General features: G+C 49.3%; 1 protein-coding gene across 2 annotated transcripts in view; it reads right to left on the bottom strand.

The window, feature by feature from the left end:
* Nucleotides 1-15,533, bottom strand: part of Acer1 (alkaline ceramidase 1) — an 18,843-nt gene extending 3,310 nt beyond the window's left edge. The window contains exons 1-4 of one of the 2 annotated variants that reach the window (XM_048427410.3): nucleotides 15,310-15,521; nucleotides 2,958-3,072; nucleotides 2,731-2,872; nucleotides 2,012-2,149 (exon numbers count right to left, since the gene is read on the bottom strand). In XM_048427410.3, the coding sequence (XP_048283367.3) occupies nucleotides 2,012-2,149; nucleotides 2,731-2,872; nucleotides 2,958-3,072; nucleotides 15,310-15,402 (488 nt within the window). In that variant the 5' untranslated portion in view covers nucleotides 15,403-15,521. Of the gene's footprint in view, nucleotides 1-2,011; nucleotides 2,150-2,730; nucleotides 2,873-2,957; nucleotides 3,073-15,309 lie in introns of both variants that reach the window. The other variant, XM_087909239.1, reaches the window with a different exon arrangement.
* Nucleotides 15,534-17,296: the final 1,763 nt, after the last annotated feature.

Here is a 17,296-nt window from a genome sequence, read left to right as displayed (position 1 = left end):
TTATAGGAATTTCACTTAGGAGTTCTGGATGATTTGGCCTATGAATTTTAGTTGGCTTAACCTATATAGTACACAGTCACTTAGACCTATTTTATACTGGCTTGGCCTATGCAGTTAACTGTCTGCTTGTACTATGGTTTTCTGTTGTCTTGACCTATGGTTCCCTGTTGGCTTGACTTAGGGTTCTTGACTTAGGGTTCCCTGTTGGCTTGACCTATATGGTTCACTGTTGGTTTTACCAATGGTTTCCTGTTGATTGGACTATAGTTTCCAGTATAGTAGACCAATGACCTCTGCCTGTATTGGCCAATGATTTCCAGTTGGCTTGGCCAATGTGGAGTCCCAGTAGGAACTGGAAGGATTGGATCAGGGCCCTGTAAAAGGACACTCTCCCTAGCCACCTCCCTATGGCTTCTCAATCCAGCTGTCCCAGCAGCTGGAGGCCAGAATCTCTGCCAAAATGGCGCTGTCCTGAGGATTACCTATTACCAATTCAAGTTAGTTTAGTTGAATTTAGTTTACATTTTCATTTTGAGACTGGGTCTCACGATGTACCTTAAGCTGCCCTCGAGTCCAGGCTGCCCTGGAACTCATGACCCTCCTGCCTCGGGATCCTGCACTTCCCCCGCTCATCTTGCCAGGTCCCCCAGTACCCTTGCCTCGGGTCTCCCAATCCCCAGAGATGCCAGCCTTATGGCCACAAGGATCCAGCCTCACTCTCAGAATTTCCTTCACTCTGTCCTCTCTTTTTGTAAAGAATCTCCTTTTTTGACATGTTTCTCAGTTGGTCCTATTGAGTAGCCCTGAATTGCTAAGACCCAGCATGAGTTACAAATACAAAACATAATTATTGTGACTCTATCTCTGTGGTAGACATCTTGGCTAGTGTGTAAGAGGTTCTAGGTTCGCCGGGTGATGGTGGCGCACGCCTTTAATCCCAGCACTCGGGAGGGAGAGACAGGCGGATCTCTGTGAGTTCGAGGCCAGCCTGGTCTACAAGAGCTAGCTCCAGGACAGGCTCCAAAGCTACAGAGAAACCCTGTCTCAAAAAACAAAAAAGAGGTTTTAGGTTCAATCCCCAGCACCTGGGGTAAGGGAGGGGAACTATAATTATCAAAAAAAGTTAAATACTGCTTTAATACAAGAGCAGGCAGAGGCAGGAGGATTTCTGTGAGTTCAAGGCAAGTCTGGTTTATGTAGAGAGTTCCAGGGCAGCCAGGGAGACACAATGAGGCCCTGTGTCAAAACAAAGAACCAAAAAAACATGTGTCTGTGAGCCTGATGTGGTGGCACACACCTGTGTGGCCAGAAGGAAGGAGTAACAGGAGGTCAAGGACCTGCTCTGCTTCACAGCCAGTCCAGGTGCACTGAGTCCGTGAAATCCCAAAACTAAAAATTTAAAAAAAACACACACACATGCTCTGGGCAGCTGAGATGGCTCGCAGTTGAAGGCGCTTGCCGCTAATCTGATAGCCCCAGTTGACCTCTGGCCTCCACACAGCACTGTGACGCACATAAATAAGATGAATGACTGACTATAAAGCCTGTTTTAAGGTAGACAATGTTTCTGGCAGACAGACTGACTGCTCTGAACTCGTCCTGTTAATGGGTCATCATGGGGGAATGGACGCCCCCTGCAGGAGACTGGAGTCAATGACAGCTAAGAACACAGAATGCTGGAGAACAGTACAGGACTCCCAAGGGAGAACCGGAAACCCTTCTCCTAGGCAGCTACAACCACCACTTGCTTTCTAAAAAAATTAATAATTGCTTTTTTTTAAATGGTGCTGGAATAGAACCCATATACTACTATATATTAAGCAGGGACTTTACACTTGCGCACCCAGCCCCTCACTGAGAGATTCTAGGCTGGGGCTCCACCCAGACCACGCCCCCATCCCATCACTGGAGATTCTAGACGTGGGTTTCGCCCTGATCACGCCCCCAGCCAATCACTGGAGATTCTAGGCGGGGCTCCACCCTGACCACGCCCCCAGCCCCTGGCACTCACTTATTGTACTCCTTGTACACTATGTAGAGAATGTGTATGGCGATGCTGTTGAGCGCATATGCATTGATCGAGGGCTTCACAAACGTCAAGAAGGTGCTGATTATAGTGGTCATAACTACAAGGCAGCTGAAGTAGTACCTGAGGGAGGGAAGGGATGGGCAGGTGTCCCAGAGGTGCTGGAGGATTCAGCGAGGTCACCTTGGGCAGCCAAAATGGATTCGACAAACCAAGAACTCTGAGGAGTTCCGCTGGGCTCAGGAGGAACCTCTGGGTTCCCTCGGGTCTGCTCAGGAAGGACAAGATTCAAGAGAACCCAGAGGTACCAGACCAGAACTAAAGAAAGCCTGGAGTGAGCTGGGAGGATGAAGGAGTCAGAGGACTCAAGGGGCCTGGAAATGTCAGATGAGCGGTTCAGGGAAGCTTGAAGAGTTCAGAAGATGGGGAACAGGTATCAGTGTAAGGATTACCAGGGTTCTTTGGGTGTAGAGGACCCTTGGCATGGGTTCGTAGAATTCCCCTTCCCACAGGTGGCTTAAAACTAGGAAAAACTTCCTGCCTTCCTGGTGGTATGTGGAAGCCCAGGAAAGTCATGAAAGCTTTTTGGAGAATTCTCAGGTGACCCAGTGTTGAGAAGGAACTTGAAGCTCTCTTGAATGGTCTCGAGTGGAGGATATGGGATGGGAGACGGTCACACGGGGTCCAGAGAGGTGCGCATCTACCTGTTTCCTTTGATGAACTTCGGGAAGTAGCAACGGGGCATCCACACGCTGTAGCCACTGGCCAACAACCACAGGATGGAAATCTCATCCAGCAGCTGCCCCAAAAAGCTGAGTGTCATGTGGAAATACATGGAGAACAAACCTGTGGGGAGGTGGAAGCAAGCAGAGGCTGTCAAGAGTTGCACTGTTTCCAGAACACTTCCCCAGCTTCACACACCAGCACATACCTATAACCATGAAGAGGACCGAGACGCCATAGATGGCCCAGGTCCGTTTCTGGGCGTAAGGATGCATGAGGAACATTATGATAGGTCCAAAGATGAGGAAGAACACATTGCTGAACTGCAAGAGAAGCAAAAAACAGGCTGGTTAGACAAGAACAGAGCAGGGACTCCCGTCCACCTAGAGGTCACTCATGGCGGTTCCACCATCTGGGCTGTCCAGGAACGAACGAACGAACCTGGATTTGTCCATCACTCAAATGTCAACTTCCCAGAGCATCTTCCTGATTTTAGTTTACTATAAAAAGAAAACAAAACAAAACAAAAAAACCAAACAAACAAAAAAAAAACAGGGTCTCATGATATGGCTGGCCTTGAACTTGCTATGTAGACCAGGCTGGCCTCAAACTCACAGAGATCTACCTGCCTCTACCTCCCAAATGTTGGGATTTAAGGTGTGTGCCACCAACCATTGCTCCCCTCATTTTAAAAAAAAAATGTTATTAGTATTCCTAACCTTTGATCCTAACATTCAGGAGGCAGAAATAGGTTGATCTCTGTGAATTCAAAGCCAGCTTCATCTATATAGAAAATCACAGGCAGTCAGGGCTACACATTGAGACTCTGTCTCAACAAACAAACAAACAAATCATTGTTTCTAATGGAATCCTGAACCTTTGGCATACTGTTAAAAAAGAACTCCACCCAGACCATGCCCTTAACTTCTCACTGGGGGATTCTAGGCAGAAGTTCCACCCAGACCCACATCCCCAGCTCCTCGCTGGGAGGTTCAAGGCAGTGACTCTACACTGACCACGCCCCCAGCCCCTCACTGGGGGTTCTAGGCAGGGGCTTCACCTTGACCACGCCCCCAGCCCCTCACTGGGGGTTCTAGGCAGGGGCCCCACCCTGACCACGCCTCCCACTGATCCTGCCATCTATTCCTTCATTCCAGCCATTATTCTGTTGATTCTTTCATTTACTCAGGGAAGCATTGAGGACTCACTAAATCTTTTGCAGATAATTCTCCCTCATTTTTCCCTTAGAGAGAAATCTGTGGGCTCTGTAATTGTGGATTTAAAATGTTCAGGACAGACATGGTGACGCACGCTTTAAATCCCAACACTCAGGAGGCAGAGGCAGGTGAATTTGAGGCCAGCCTGGTCTACAGAATGAGTTCCAGACATGTCAGAGCTACACAGTGAGACCCTGTTTCAAAAACCAAAATCCATACATGCATTTAGTTCAGTGTGGTGATACATGCCTGTAATCTCACAGATCTGGAAGCTGAGGCAGGAGGAATGCCAGGAATTCCAAGCCATCCTGGGCTATGGTGTAAGACCCTGTCACAGTGTAAGACCCTGTCTTCACTGGGCGGTGGTGGCACACACCTTTAATCCCAACAGAGGCAAATGGATCTTTGTGAGTTCAAGGCCAGCCTAGTCTACAGAGCAAGTTCCAGGACAGCCAGGGCTACACAGAGAAACCTTGTCTCAAAAAAAAAAGCCTTGTCTCTGAGAGAGACAAGTAAATTCAGCAATACCTGTGCACAGCATCCATCCTGTCTAAGGAGAAGGGGAGAAGGCTATCTAAACGATATTTAAAGACTATGGGGGTATTACCCGGGCTCAAAACTAACATTCCACCATTGTCTAAAAGGGACACGAGGGCCTGAAAGAGCTCAGCAGTGAAGGTGCTTGCTGTCAATCCTGACGACCTGAACTAGATTCCTGGAGCCCACATAATGAAAGGAGAACTGAATCCCACAGATTGTCACCTGCCAACCCTGCCAGCATGCATTCCCTACCACAAAGCCTGAGAGCCAAAATAAACTCCTTCTTAAATTGTTTTTACCAAGTATTTTCTCACAGCAACATGATAGGTAACCACATGAGTTCCCCACCGCCATCCTCTCTTCTTCCCTCTCGGTTAAATGGTGATGTGCTGTGGCTTTGTCATGTATAAGGTAAATCCTAGAGACTAACAACACCTAAGCCACACTGATCCGCATCTCTGCTTTCTTCTACTGTGTGAAAGTACTTGTCTGGCTCCCTTGCATCTACACACAGCCATGCAACTTGGTTTTGACCAATGAGATGCAGGCATAACTGTTGCTTCCTGTTTGTGTTTCTAAAGATAAAGGAGTTGCTCACTCGCTCTCCACTTCCTGTCCCTCCCCTCCACTTCCCTCTTTTCCTCTTCTCTCTTCCTTTCCTTCTCACTCTGCATCCCGACTCAGCCTCCTGAGGGCAGATGTTACAGATGTGCATTGCTGTGTGGGTCGGAATGCAGAAAGGTAGAAACGGGCTGCTGGCAAGAGGGCCAAGCGGGTGAGCTGCTTATGCTTGCCACTAAGGCTGTCCACCTCATCCCATCTCCAGGACCCCACATGGTGGAAGAAAATTGACTCATGAAAGCAATCCTCTGGCCTCCATATTTCATGCTGTGGCACATGGGAATGTGTGCACACATGTAAATTAATAAATAAAGAAGGAATGAAGCAGTGTTTTCCTTAGTGCTATGAGACAGCCCAGAATGACCTTGAACTCTCGATCCTTCAGCCTTGTCTCATGAATGCCAGGATAGCAGGTGGCGCCACCATGCCTGGCTGAACCAAGCAATGTGGGCTTTATGCACGCTCAGCTGTGCCCTGCTTTATATATATATATTTTCCAGTGTCTACATGTGATCTGTGCTATAGACCTCAGGACAGTGTGATGGCTAAAGGTGCTTGCTGCCAAACCTTGCTTGCTGATGACCTGAGTTTGATCCCTGGAGCCCACATGATAGAATGAGAGAAGCAACTCCCATAAACTGCCCTCTGCCAGTCACATATACACGGTGGCATATGCACACACGCGCGCGCATACACACACACACACACACACACACACACACACACACAAATAGGTGTGATTTTTAAAAATATACCCATGCTCATGCAAACAGGTGGGTCACAAGATAAGAGAAAAAAGATCTGAAGATGAAGGGGACTGGTTGTGGAGAGGAAGGGGACCCACAGGAGTGGGGGTAGGGCAAGTGAGGATGAAGGGCTTTGGTCAGAACATGCTGTACATGTATAAAAGTGTTACATGGAACCCATTACACCAGAAAATTGAATTCTGCTACCAAAAGCCAAGGCTGAGACATCATGCAGAGAGAGAGAGAGAGAGAGAGAGAGAGAGAGAGAGAGAGAGAAAGAGAGAGAGAGAGAGCGCGCGCGCGCTTGGAAAACACAGCTCTAAATGCAATGTCTCCATCAAATCCCTTCCCCTCAGGACTCAGGGAACCGCACAGAAGAGAAGGCAGAAGGGGAGAGCCAGGGTTGATGGAGGACACCAGGAGAGCTAAGCAAAGCTTACATGACTCACAGAGACTGCAGCAACAAGCACAGGACCTTGCATACACGTTACAGCTGTTAGCTTAGTGTTTATACAAGACTCCTGAGTGTGTGAACACGTAGGTCTCTGATTCTCGTGCCTGCTCTTGGGCTCTTTTCCATTTGTTGGTTTGTCTTGCACAACTTCTTGTGACAATTTTTATTTTATCTTTTTATTTGTTTGTTTTGTTTTTTTCAAGACAAAGTTTCTCTGTGTAGCCTTGGCTGTCTTGGAACTCTGTAGACCTGGCTGGCCTTGAACTCAGAGACCTGCCTCCTAGAATTAAAGGCATACACCACCACCTCCAGTGGTTTTTTTAAAAAAAATGTTTTCTTTATTGTTTATTATGTATACAGTATTCTGCCTACATGTATACCTGCAGATCAGAAGAGGTCATCAGATCTCATTACAGATGTTTGTGAGCCACCATGTGGTTGCTGGGAATTGAACTCAGGACCTTTGGAAGAGCAGTCAGTGATCTTAATCTCTGAGCCATCTCTCCAGCCCACCTCTGGTGTTTTTTATTTCTGTTTTTGTTTTAATTGTTTTTTTGAGAAAGAACTTAAAGGTGGATGAGTAGGAAGGAGGAAAGGATCTGGAAGAATTTAGAGGAGTGGAAGATTATGATCAAAATACATTTAAATTTAAAAATTCTTTTAAATAATAAATAATAAAAAAATAAACAAGACTGGGTGAGGTAGAGCATGACTTTAGCCCCAGCCTGAGTGGCAGAAGCCGGCAGATCCCTGTGAGGCAGCCAGGATTCCAGGCCAGTTTCACGTCAGCCTGCTTTCTCTGCTGTGAGGAGCTACACCATGAGTGGTGCAGCCTGGAGGGTAGACAGCTTACATCATCGTCACAGACCATCATGAACAGACGCTGGGGCAGGACTTCTAGACAGGAACCTAGCGGCAGGAGCTGACGCAAAGGCCATGAAGGGTGCTGCTTACTGGCTTGCTCGCCCTGGCTTGTTCAGCCCGTTTTCTTATAGAATCCAGGACCACTACCCCAGGCACGGCACCTCCCACAGTGTGCTGGACCCTCCCCGTCAATCTTTGATGAAGACAAAACTCCACAGCTTGCTCCCAGACTAATCTGAGGAAGGAATTTTCTCAACTGGAGTTTCTTCTTCACAGATGACCCTAGCTTGTGTCAAACTGACAAACAAGTACAGCTACAATGACTTTGTAGTTTAAAAAGAGGAGAGAGAGAGAAGGAAACAGAAAGACCCCAGAAAAGTAAAAGTAACTTGGATTAGGTAACAATAGAAGTTGGATGTGTCTCAAAGGTGGAGCACCCACCTAGAATCCAGGAAGGGTCTGGGGCGTGGTCAGGGGTGGAGCTCTGCCTAGACTCACCCAGTGAGGGGGCTGGGGGCGCAGTCAGGGTGGAGCTCCGCCTAGAATTCTCCTAGAATCCCCAGTGATGGGCTGGGGGCGTGGTCAGGGCGGCGCCCCTCCTAGAATCCCCAGTGAAGAGACAGGTGTATTCAGGCTAGAGCCCCCCGGCTTTGAAGAGGTCATAGGTTTCATACCCAATGCTGTAAGCCAATAAACAATCACTGTAACTAACACTACTTATTGTGCCTCTGGAGGAGGCAGGGAGAGGTGGTAGGGAAAAGCTGCTGGGTGTACCGAGTCAGGGACTGTCTCCAGGAATCACTTTGACAGCCTTGTCCTACGTTCTGGTTCTCACAGACTCACCTGTTCTCTACCCCCTGTTCCAGGATCGCTTGCTGCCATTCACTGCCTGCCTGGGTTGTGTGTTGGGGCGGAGTACCTGGAGGCAGTCAGTGCCTGCTTCAGGACAAGACTTACCTGTAGGAATTACCATCCACGTGGTGGTAATCAGGCAACCTCCCCGCCCAGTTAAGCAAGAAGGGCTTTCAACCAGGCTCCTGTGCAGTGTTCTGCTGTGTGACCCTGGGAAAGTATCTAGGTCTCTCTGAGCCTTTATTTCCCTCTTGTTAGAATGTGGAGTCTCTTATCTCAGGACTCAGCGCCTGAGGCTGGAGGATAACCAGTTCTAAGCCAGCCCAGGCTACGTAGCAAGGGTGGGAAAGAGTAGCTACTTCAAAGGCGTTTTATGAGGGTTACAGTTAAAGATATTACATTAGATAGGAATAATAAATGTTACTGGTAATTGCAATCATGTTTGCTGTGGAAACAACTTCGAATTGTTTTTTCATTTATTTGCTTATTGGGTTAAGAGGTTGCATGACATACCTATGGAGGCAGTGAGCAAACTGGGAGTCAGTCCTTGCCTTTCACCATGTGGGTCCCGAGGATCAAACTCAAGTCATCACACTTAGCTACAAGCCCCTTTTCTCCCAAGCCCTGTAGACGTAATCGGTCGGTACGATGAATAACCAGACCAGCTCAAGAACAAGCTATATTTTAAGAATTGAAAAAGGGGGTGGGGGGAACTCACACTACAAGAATGGGTTGTCGGACATCCAAAATGGTCCGGCGAGCACCGCGTGGGGAGTGCGAGCGCACCTGGATCTCCAGGTTTTCTTCCCTGGGGACCAGGTCGCCACGCCCCAATTCACTGTGATTGGTGAACAGAGTTTTCCCATCAAAGCCCTCTAGCTGCACCGTCTTTATCCAATGCTGTAGAGGCTTGTTCGCTCCTGTCTGTACTTGTGTTTCGTTCTGTTGAGACAGAGTCTCTCTGTGCAGCCCTGATTGTCTTAAAACTCACAGAGATCTTCCTGCCTTTGCCTCCGAGTGCTGGGACTAAAGACTTTCACCAACACTGCCTGGTTAGATCCAGTGGTGTTAGCCTGGCTGTGGTGCAGGGATGAGGCTCGAATCAGAAAGAAGTTCAAGGTCAGAGGCTGGCCTCCACTACACAAGGCCTATCTCATCACAACAGTTCATTCGTTCATTTATCGACAGAGAAGGAAAAAGTTCAACTCTCCCATCCAGGATCGTGGCCTGACTTCTTGCGTCCCTTGACAGCGGCAATGTCTGTCTCCCCTTCCAAAACACCACATCCACCCGGGCAAGGTTTTCTATCTGTTTTGGTCCTCTCTATGTCCCAGAGCCCAGAAGACGCTGGCGGCTTCTTCCTTCCTTGGCTGGTGAAGAAGGAAATGAAGAGACTATTGTCCCATCTGCCTGGATGCCTCCATCCACCCTAGGAGCCCAGCAGGGCAGAGGCCACCAACTCACAGAGAGCTAGGGAGGCTGGGGAGATGGCTCAGTCAGCAAGTACGAGCCTTGTGAGCATGAGGACCGAGTTCAAACTCTTTTCTTTCTTTGTTTTTTTTTTTCTCTTCTTTTCATTTGGTTTTTTGGTTTGGTTTGGTTTCTTTTTGAGACAGGATTTTTCTGTATAGCCGTGGCTGTCCTGGAAACTCTGTAGACCAGACTGGCCTCAAACTCAGAGATCTACCTGCTTCTGCCTCCTGAGTTCTGGGGTTAAAAGTGTGCATCACCATCGCCCTGCTTGGGCTCAGATTCTAATAACCCACTTAAAAAAGCCAAGTAGGGGCTGGAGAAATGGCTAAAGGGTTAGAGCGCTGGCTATTCTCCCAGAGGACGCAGGTTCAGTGGCACACACCTTTAGTCCCAGCACTGGGGAGGTAGAGGCAGGCAAATTCCTATGAGTTCAAGGCCAGCATGGTCTACATAGTGAGTTCCAAGACATCTAGAATTACATAATGAGACCCTGTCTCTAATAAACCTAAACAAATAGATAGCAAGGTGGACCTCCCCTGACATTGACTTCTGGCTTACACACACACACACACACACACACACACACACACACACATACTCCAGAGAAGTCTATCTCTATGGATTGGGGCACACACCCTTCACTAGTAATTATGTAATCCTGGCCTCTTATCTGCCAGGGAATACTATGGGTGTGCCCATTTCCATATCTGCCTGTCTCTTTGTCTGAACTAACCTGTATTTAGCCATCCTTACTCTACCAGTGAATAAGCAGGAAAGCAGAGTCTGTAGATAGTAGACCAGAGAGGGCTAAACGTCCAGCCTTAGTACACAGCATTCAAGGACGAGCCAGAAGTGACCAACAGTGAGCTGGCTCTGAGGACGATATGGGCAGGGTATGTATGGTGGATGGCAGTCCATGGCTCTTCCAGCGCTCTGCCCTGGCCCCAAGCTCCTAATTGCTCCTACCTCCTTGTTCTTGGGCTGTATGATTCCCACGTATCTTCCCAGCCTCCTTGGGGCTGGAAAGAGGACACCTCAGCAATGAGGCACACTTGCTGTGCCTGTAGGACCCAAGTTCAGTTCCCAGCTCCCACATCAGACAGCTCACAAGCACCTGTAAGTCCAGCACCGGTCAGCCAGTGCCTTTTTCTCAAGGCTCCTGGACACATACAGCACACACCCAGACAGGTACACAGACACATAGACAAACAAACACGCATGTGCAGATAAGTAAAGAAATGTAGTCCCTGGGAGCCTGGGAGCCTTGAAACTCCCCTAAGCATTCAGCAAACCCAAAGCCAGCGGGCCAAAGCAAACAGGGGCAAAGTGTAGGTCACCCTCCACCCCACTGCAGCCAGCTCTTCTGGGCCTTCCCACAAGTCCTACTTGGCTCTTTCAGCCCACGGACATGTATCATCCAGGTGCCCAGTCGACGTCACGCTGTGACGCCCACCCCTCAAGGAGGGTCCATGGTTCCTTGCTTCTGGCTTGGCCCTGGTTCCGTCTTCATACATCCTGCTCTCTAACTTCTTCCACACCACCAGCCAAGTGCCCTTCTCCTGGGCACCATGGTCTCAGACCATTTTCACTCCATCCTGATTTCCTGGTGCCGCCATTTCCATTTCTATTACCCCCTTCTTCAGTTAGCAATCACGTGCCTGGAACCTCGGCCACAGGCCCAGCTTCTGTGTAGTGTATCTTCTGCTTGTCCTGACACACACACACTTCTGAGGGCACCCACATTCACATGCATGTACCCCCATACACACACGTATGCATAATTTAAAATTTTAAAAGAAGTTTTCGGTTACTTTGAGACAGGGTCTCGTAATATAGCCTTGGCTGTTCTAGAACTTGCAATGTAGACCAGGCTGGCCTTGAACTCACAGAGATTTGTCTGCCTGTTTCTGGAGCCCTGGGATTAGAAGCTTTGTTACCATTCCTGGCCAAAATAAGTCTTTGCAACGTGTGATTTAAAAGTTTCCTTAGTGGGAATGGTGGCGTGCTCCTTTAATTCTGGCACTCTGGATGTAGAGGCAGGCGGTTCTTGGTGAGTTTCAGGGCAACATGGTCTACATAGTATGTTTCAGGACGGCCAGTGCTATGTAGAGAGACCTTGTCTTAAAAGAAATGATTAAGAACAGACAAGAAAGCTGAGAAGTGGTGGCGCACGCCTTTAATCCCAACACTTGAGAGGCAGAGGCAGGTGGATCTCTTGTGAGTTCAAAGCCAGCTTGGTCTACAAAGTGAGTTCCAAGACAGCCAGAGCTACTCAGAAAAACCCTGTCAGGAACATCACTCTCCTACCACCTGCAGGAAAAATAAAAGAAAAAAGAGAAGAAAAAAGAGAAGAAAAGAGAGAAGACCAGTGCAGTGGCATTGCTGTTATTCCAGCAACTGGGAAACTGAGGCAGGAGGATCTTGAGTTAGAGGCTAGCCTGGGCTATGAGCCAGACCCTGTGACAAATGCAGGTGATTCATTCTCAAAGTCTCCTTCTCCTACTGTGGGCTGTGGCTCATGAAATCATTGTAAGTATGCTCAGCTTTTTCCCTGGGTAGCCTTCTGGTGACTTGCTTGATTTATTTTGTCCGCGTGTGTGGATCAGCGGTGGTTTGAATGGAATTGGAGTCCATAGCCCCATAGGGAGTAGCATTATTAAGAGGTGTGGCCTTGTTGGAGGAGGTGTGTTCTGTGGAGGTCTCAAAAGCCTAGTTAGGACTAGTATATCTCAGTCTCCTGCTGCCCACTAATCACGACATAGAACTCTTAGCTCCTTTTCCAGCACCGTGTCTAGCTGCATGTTGCCCTGCTCTTCCCAGGAAGACAATGCACTAAACCTCTGAAACTGTAAGCCAGCCCCAATTAGATACTTTCCTTTATAAGAGTTGCCGTGGTCATGGTGTCTCTTTGCGGCAATAGAAACCCTAACTAAAAAAATAATAATAATAAAAAAAAAGAAAAGAAAAAAAGAAACCCTAACTAAGACAGGGACAACCTCGGGTGTCATTCCTCAGTGGCTCTCCATCCTGCTTGCCCAGTGCTGGACTGACACACTCAGATGCACGACAGCTGCAGATGTGCATTCACGTGGTCGCAGCCTCCATCACCTGTTCCCATCTATGTGTATAGGCAGTGTGACTTGACAGACTGAATTTCTTTCTAAGTTTATAAATCCTGTCTGCTGAGATGGTTTCTCATGCTAAAACTAATTGTCATGGTGCACTGACTAGCCAAGGCTGGACCAGGGTTCCTACAGTCTATGTACTATGGCCAGCTGCCAACGTGGAGCAACAGGAAGGGGATAGCCCACATACACTAAGAACAAACTTGTATCTGGGCGGTGGTGGCGCACACCTACAATCCCAGCACTTGGGAGGCAGAGGCAGGCGGATCTCTGTGAGTTTGAGGCCAGCCTGGTGTACAGAGTGAGTTCCAGGATGAGAAACTATGTCTCCAAAACAAAGAAACAAACAAACTTATTTTTGTCTTTTTTGACAGGGTCTCCTGTAGCCCAGGCTGGCCTTCAACTCGCCATGTAGCTAAGGCACTCTTGGGGATAATCTCCCTGCCTCAGTCTCTGAAACGCTGGGATGATAGGAGCACTGTGATTGGTTTTCTTTCCTTCCTTCCCTTCCCTTCAGTTTCCAACCTGTCCTTTTGACAGCTGCATCCAGTAGTCCAGGCTAGATTGGGAGTCACCACTCAGGTCATGGTGGCCTAGCTCTTGGCAATCTTCCCTGCCCCTCAGCTTCCTGAGGTTGGCAAGCTTGGGACATCACCACACCCTGCTTCTGCCAATAAAGTTTTATTGCTTACAACCTTATCCAGGCTCATTTACATATCCCCCAGGGCTCTCCGCCTTGGTGCCGTGGAAATAAACCCTGGAAAAAGACCCAGTTGGCACAGCCAGAAACTGTCACCAGTTAGGTCTCACTGGCCCCCCAACTTTCACACAGGCGAGTGTGCGGAGACAGAATAAATCCACGGATAAATGATATGTATTAGGAAAAATTAAAAATAAGGTCAGGAGTGATGGCAGGCACTTTTGATAGCACTTTGGAGGCCGAGGTCGGATGGGGTGGATGTGGCTCTCGAGATTGCTGTCTGGGCTACAGAGTGAGTCCCAGACAAAACCAAAGAACCAAAGCCAAATGGATTCATACTGAGGAACGTTTCATTCTCATTTTGTGAAACACCGGACTGAGCGTGGAAATGTCCCAGTGGTTGAGGGTGTGAGATCTCGCTCTCCTGGGCTGTGTGGTGACCAGGTGTGATAGGCTAGGGCTGCTGAGAGAGCTGCACTACGAGCATTTGGAGACGAGAGGCCAGACCCAGCCAAACTTGACTCAGTACACGCTAGGAACCTGTTATTGGGGACCCACCATCGTGGACTGAGATGACTAGAGAATTTCTGGGCCATAAGAGCGTCTGGGAGGACAGAAAGAGTAACTGTAGAAACCCAGTTCTCTCCGGCCTCTCCCAAATGGTAGTTTCAAACTGAGAACCATGAACGGACCACACAGAAACAAGCCCCTCAGTGGGGATTCTAGGTGGGGGTTCCACCCTGACCACGCCCCCAGCCCCTCACTGGGTGATTCTAGGCGGGGCTCCACCCTGACCACGCCCTCAGCCCCCTCACTGGGGATCTAGGCGAGGCTCCACCCTGACCACGCCCCCAGCCCACTCACTGGGGGATTCCAGGCAGGGCAGAGGCACTTGACAACTTTTGATTCTCTCCTTTCAGCACGTCAGCCCCAGAGATTGAATTCAGGTTGTTGGCCTTTACCCCAAGCCATCTTATCAGCCATTTCTGCATTTCGTTGCAAGGAAACACACAGACACACACAGAAACACACATGTGCACACACACACACACACACACACACATGCACACACACAAGTGTGTATTGTGTCTGCCAAGCTGAAGCTCAAAGTCTAGCTTTAGGTACGAAGCTAGTTTCCAGCTATCTTCGTCCCCTGGAGCACCTGCTGCCCAATGAGACGCCCCTGTTGGCGTCTCCGCGTCTCCCCACAAGGCTGTGTGGATCAGGTGAGATTGTGGAGGTGAAAGGTCTGTACGATGTACACACAGCAAGCGCTGAGTAAAAGCTAGCATTGGGTGTGGTGGGTGCGGGCTTCCAGTCCCAGTGTTCAGATCCAAACACCAGAGGACACAGAGGACACGCGTGGCAGCTAGCCCGGGCTGCATGTTCCAGAACCTGTCTCCAGAGAAGGGAAGTGATGATGCTTGCTGTGGTTAAGCAGCTGTCTTCCAGGCAGTGACAGCAAGCTCGTGTCGCCTCCTCTACCTGCCTATATCTTTCAAGTTTCTCCAACACTGTCGCTGCGCTGTGTATGAAGGGCTGAGTACTGCCAGTGCTGTGTGTCAGCAGGTACAGGAAGGTAAAATTTGCAGTGGTTCAAATAGGATCATGGAAGGGGAAAAGTGGGATGCGTTGAACATCCTTGGCTGGAGGACTGCAGATAAAAGGACAGACATCCTTACTTCCTCCAGAAAGTCTGCCTAGGTTCAACCTCACTGACTCAAAGAGCCTTCTCTGGGAGTTCTAAAGGCTGCCAATGCGCCCACCATCACAACACCATCCCTCAGAACTGAGTCTAAAAACCTTCCATTGATCGCAGTTCTACATGATGACGAATGAATGAATGGATACAAGCTGAGACAGCCAACTGCTCAAACAAGATTCCCTGCGGAGGAGCTGTGTCTTAATCCAACATTCGGTAAGCCTGCCCCATCCCATCCTGGCCAGAGCCCCTGCCCAGGCCCTTACCGTATTGTAGAACTCAGCCACCAGTTCCGAGTGCTGGAAATTACTCTCGCACCAATCCACCTCAGAGCTCTGATAGGCAAAGATGCTGGACATCTTTGCTCTGGAATCAGTGCACGCGACTTGTGCCTGGCAGAGGCGCGCCAGCAGAGTGAGTGAGCTTACGAGTGCCCAGCCCAGACGAGGTGGGGACAAAACAGCTCAGGGCCCCCGGAGCAGGCTGAGAGGAAAAACCTGCTGGGCGGCTCAAATATTGCACCAGGTAGCCTGGCAGATGTGCACGGTAGGGCACCAAGGCCGCCCTGGGCAGCGGCTGAGGGGGTGGTGCTGTTCGGGTTGGGCGACAATGAGAAGGGAGGAAGCCACCCAAGCAGGCACTTGAGGAGCAAGACATGAAGGGACTAACAGCTTTAATACTGTGGTAATAGCAGCGCCCACTGGGTAGAGTGCTCCGTTAACACGCACAAAGCCCCGAGGTCCACCCCAGCACCCGCGGAACTAGCTGTAATGGACACGCTTGTCACCCCAAAGTTCAGTAGCAGAGGCAGGAGGATAGGACATTTAAGGCTGGACTGGGCTGCGTAGTGAGGACCTCATCTCCAAAGAAAAGGTAAAAATCAGGCTAAGGTGCTGGAGAGATGGCACAGGGGTTAAGTGTAACATCGGCTGCTCTCCCAGAGGACCTGGGTTCAGTTTCCAGCACCCGCACGGTGACTCACAGCCATTATCCATAACTCGGTTCCAGGGGACCCCCAGCGTCCGGCCTCCGTGGGGCACCAGACACGCCCGTGGTACACAGATGTACGAACGAGCAAATGTCCAAGCACATAGAATAAAATAGCACTTTAAAAATGTCTCAGGAGTAGCAGGGTTGGACTCTGTTGGGGGAGCACTGACCTGGCGTGTAGGAAGCCCCGGGTTCCATGACGGGAGATGACAGCAAACACCTGTTAACCTGGTAAGCTAACGAGACCCCATCTGGGAGGCAGAGGCATAGGGTTCCCTCTGAGTACAAGGCCAGCTGGGTCTACATAGTGAGTTCCCAGACAGCCTGGGCTACACAGAGAAAACCTGTCTCAAAAAACAAAAGAACCAACCAAATAAACAAACATCACCAAATAATAAGTCTGCAGAGGTTCAACAGTTCCCAATTTGCAGACAGGGAGTGATGTTCCATGGTGGTAAAAGCTCTGGTTGGCTTTTTTTTTGGGGGGGGGGGGGGTTGGTGTTTTGAGACAGGCTCTCACCGTGTAGCTCAGGCTGACCTGAAACTAGCAATTCTCCTGTTTCAGTCTTCTTAATTCTGAGATGGCAAAAGTGAATTCCTATCCCGGGTTCGGATTCAACTTTTGACCCAGTAGACCTAATTATCTGGCTGCCATAGAGAACAGGGGCAATGTCCCCCTGGATCTGGCACAGCCAGCAGAGGCTAGCCCCCATTTGGCTTGGCTCTGCCCTCCTGGAGACCTTCCTGTGTGAACCTAGGCTGTGGAATGTCCCTTAAGGAGCAGGTTGTATTCCTGCAGAGGTCATCGAGAGGTGAGGGAACCTGGGGACATCCCACGTGGGGTTCCTGAGTCCTGACTTCTCAGGACTGAGGGAGAAACTTCAAGGCACCTACCTGGTTTCCTGACTTGGGCCTATGAATTCACCTCTCTGATTCTAAATTTGCTCTCCTGTGGTTTAAGGAAATTGATAACCAGCTGTTCGGAGCACAAACAGGGCTTCGCCTCCATACTCTATGGCAGTAATCCTTTTCATGTGCATTGCATTTATGCATTTATTTGTTTGGTGCCTGTGCAGGTTGGAGGACAACTCTCAGGACTTACTCTTTCTACTGAGAGGCTGGTGGCCAGGGCTGGCAGCAAGTGTCTCTACCCACTGAGTCCTCCTGGGGTGCAGTCAGGGAGCTTGCACCTCGAGGACACCACGCACAGGTCACTGAAGGAGCTTTCTTCTCTTTTCATTTTGTTTTGTTTTGTTGTTGTTG

Source organism: Myodes glareolus, chromosome 8, assembly GCF_982192425.1.
Source record: "Myodes glareolus chromosome 8, mMyoGla1.1, whole genome shotgun sequence".
Classification (NCBI taxonomy): Eukaryota; Metazoa; Chordata; class Mammalia; order Rodentia; family Cricetidae; genus Myodes; species Myodes glareolus.
The sequence above is the reverse complement of the archived record's forward strand: the minus strand, read 5'-3'. Positions and strand labels throughout refer to the sequence as shown.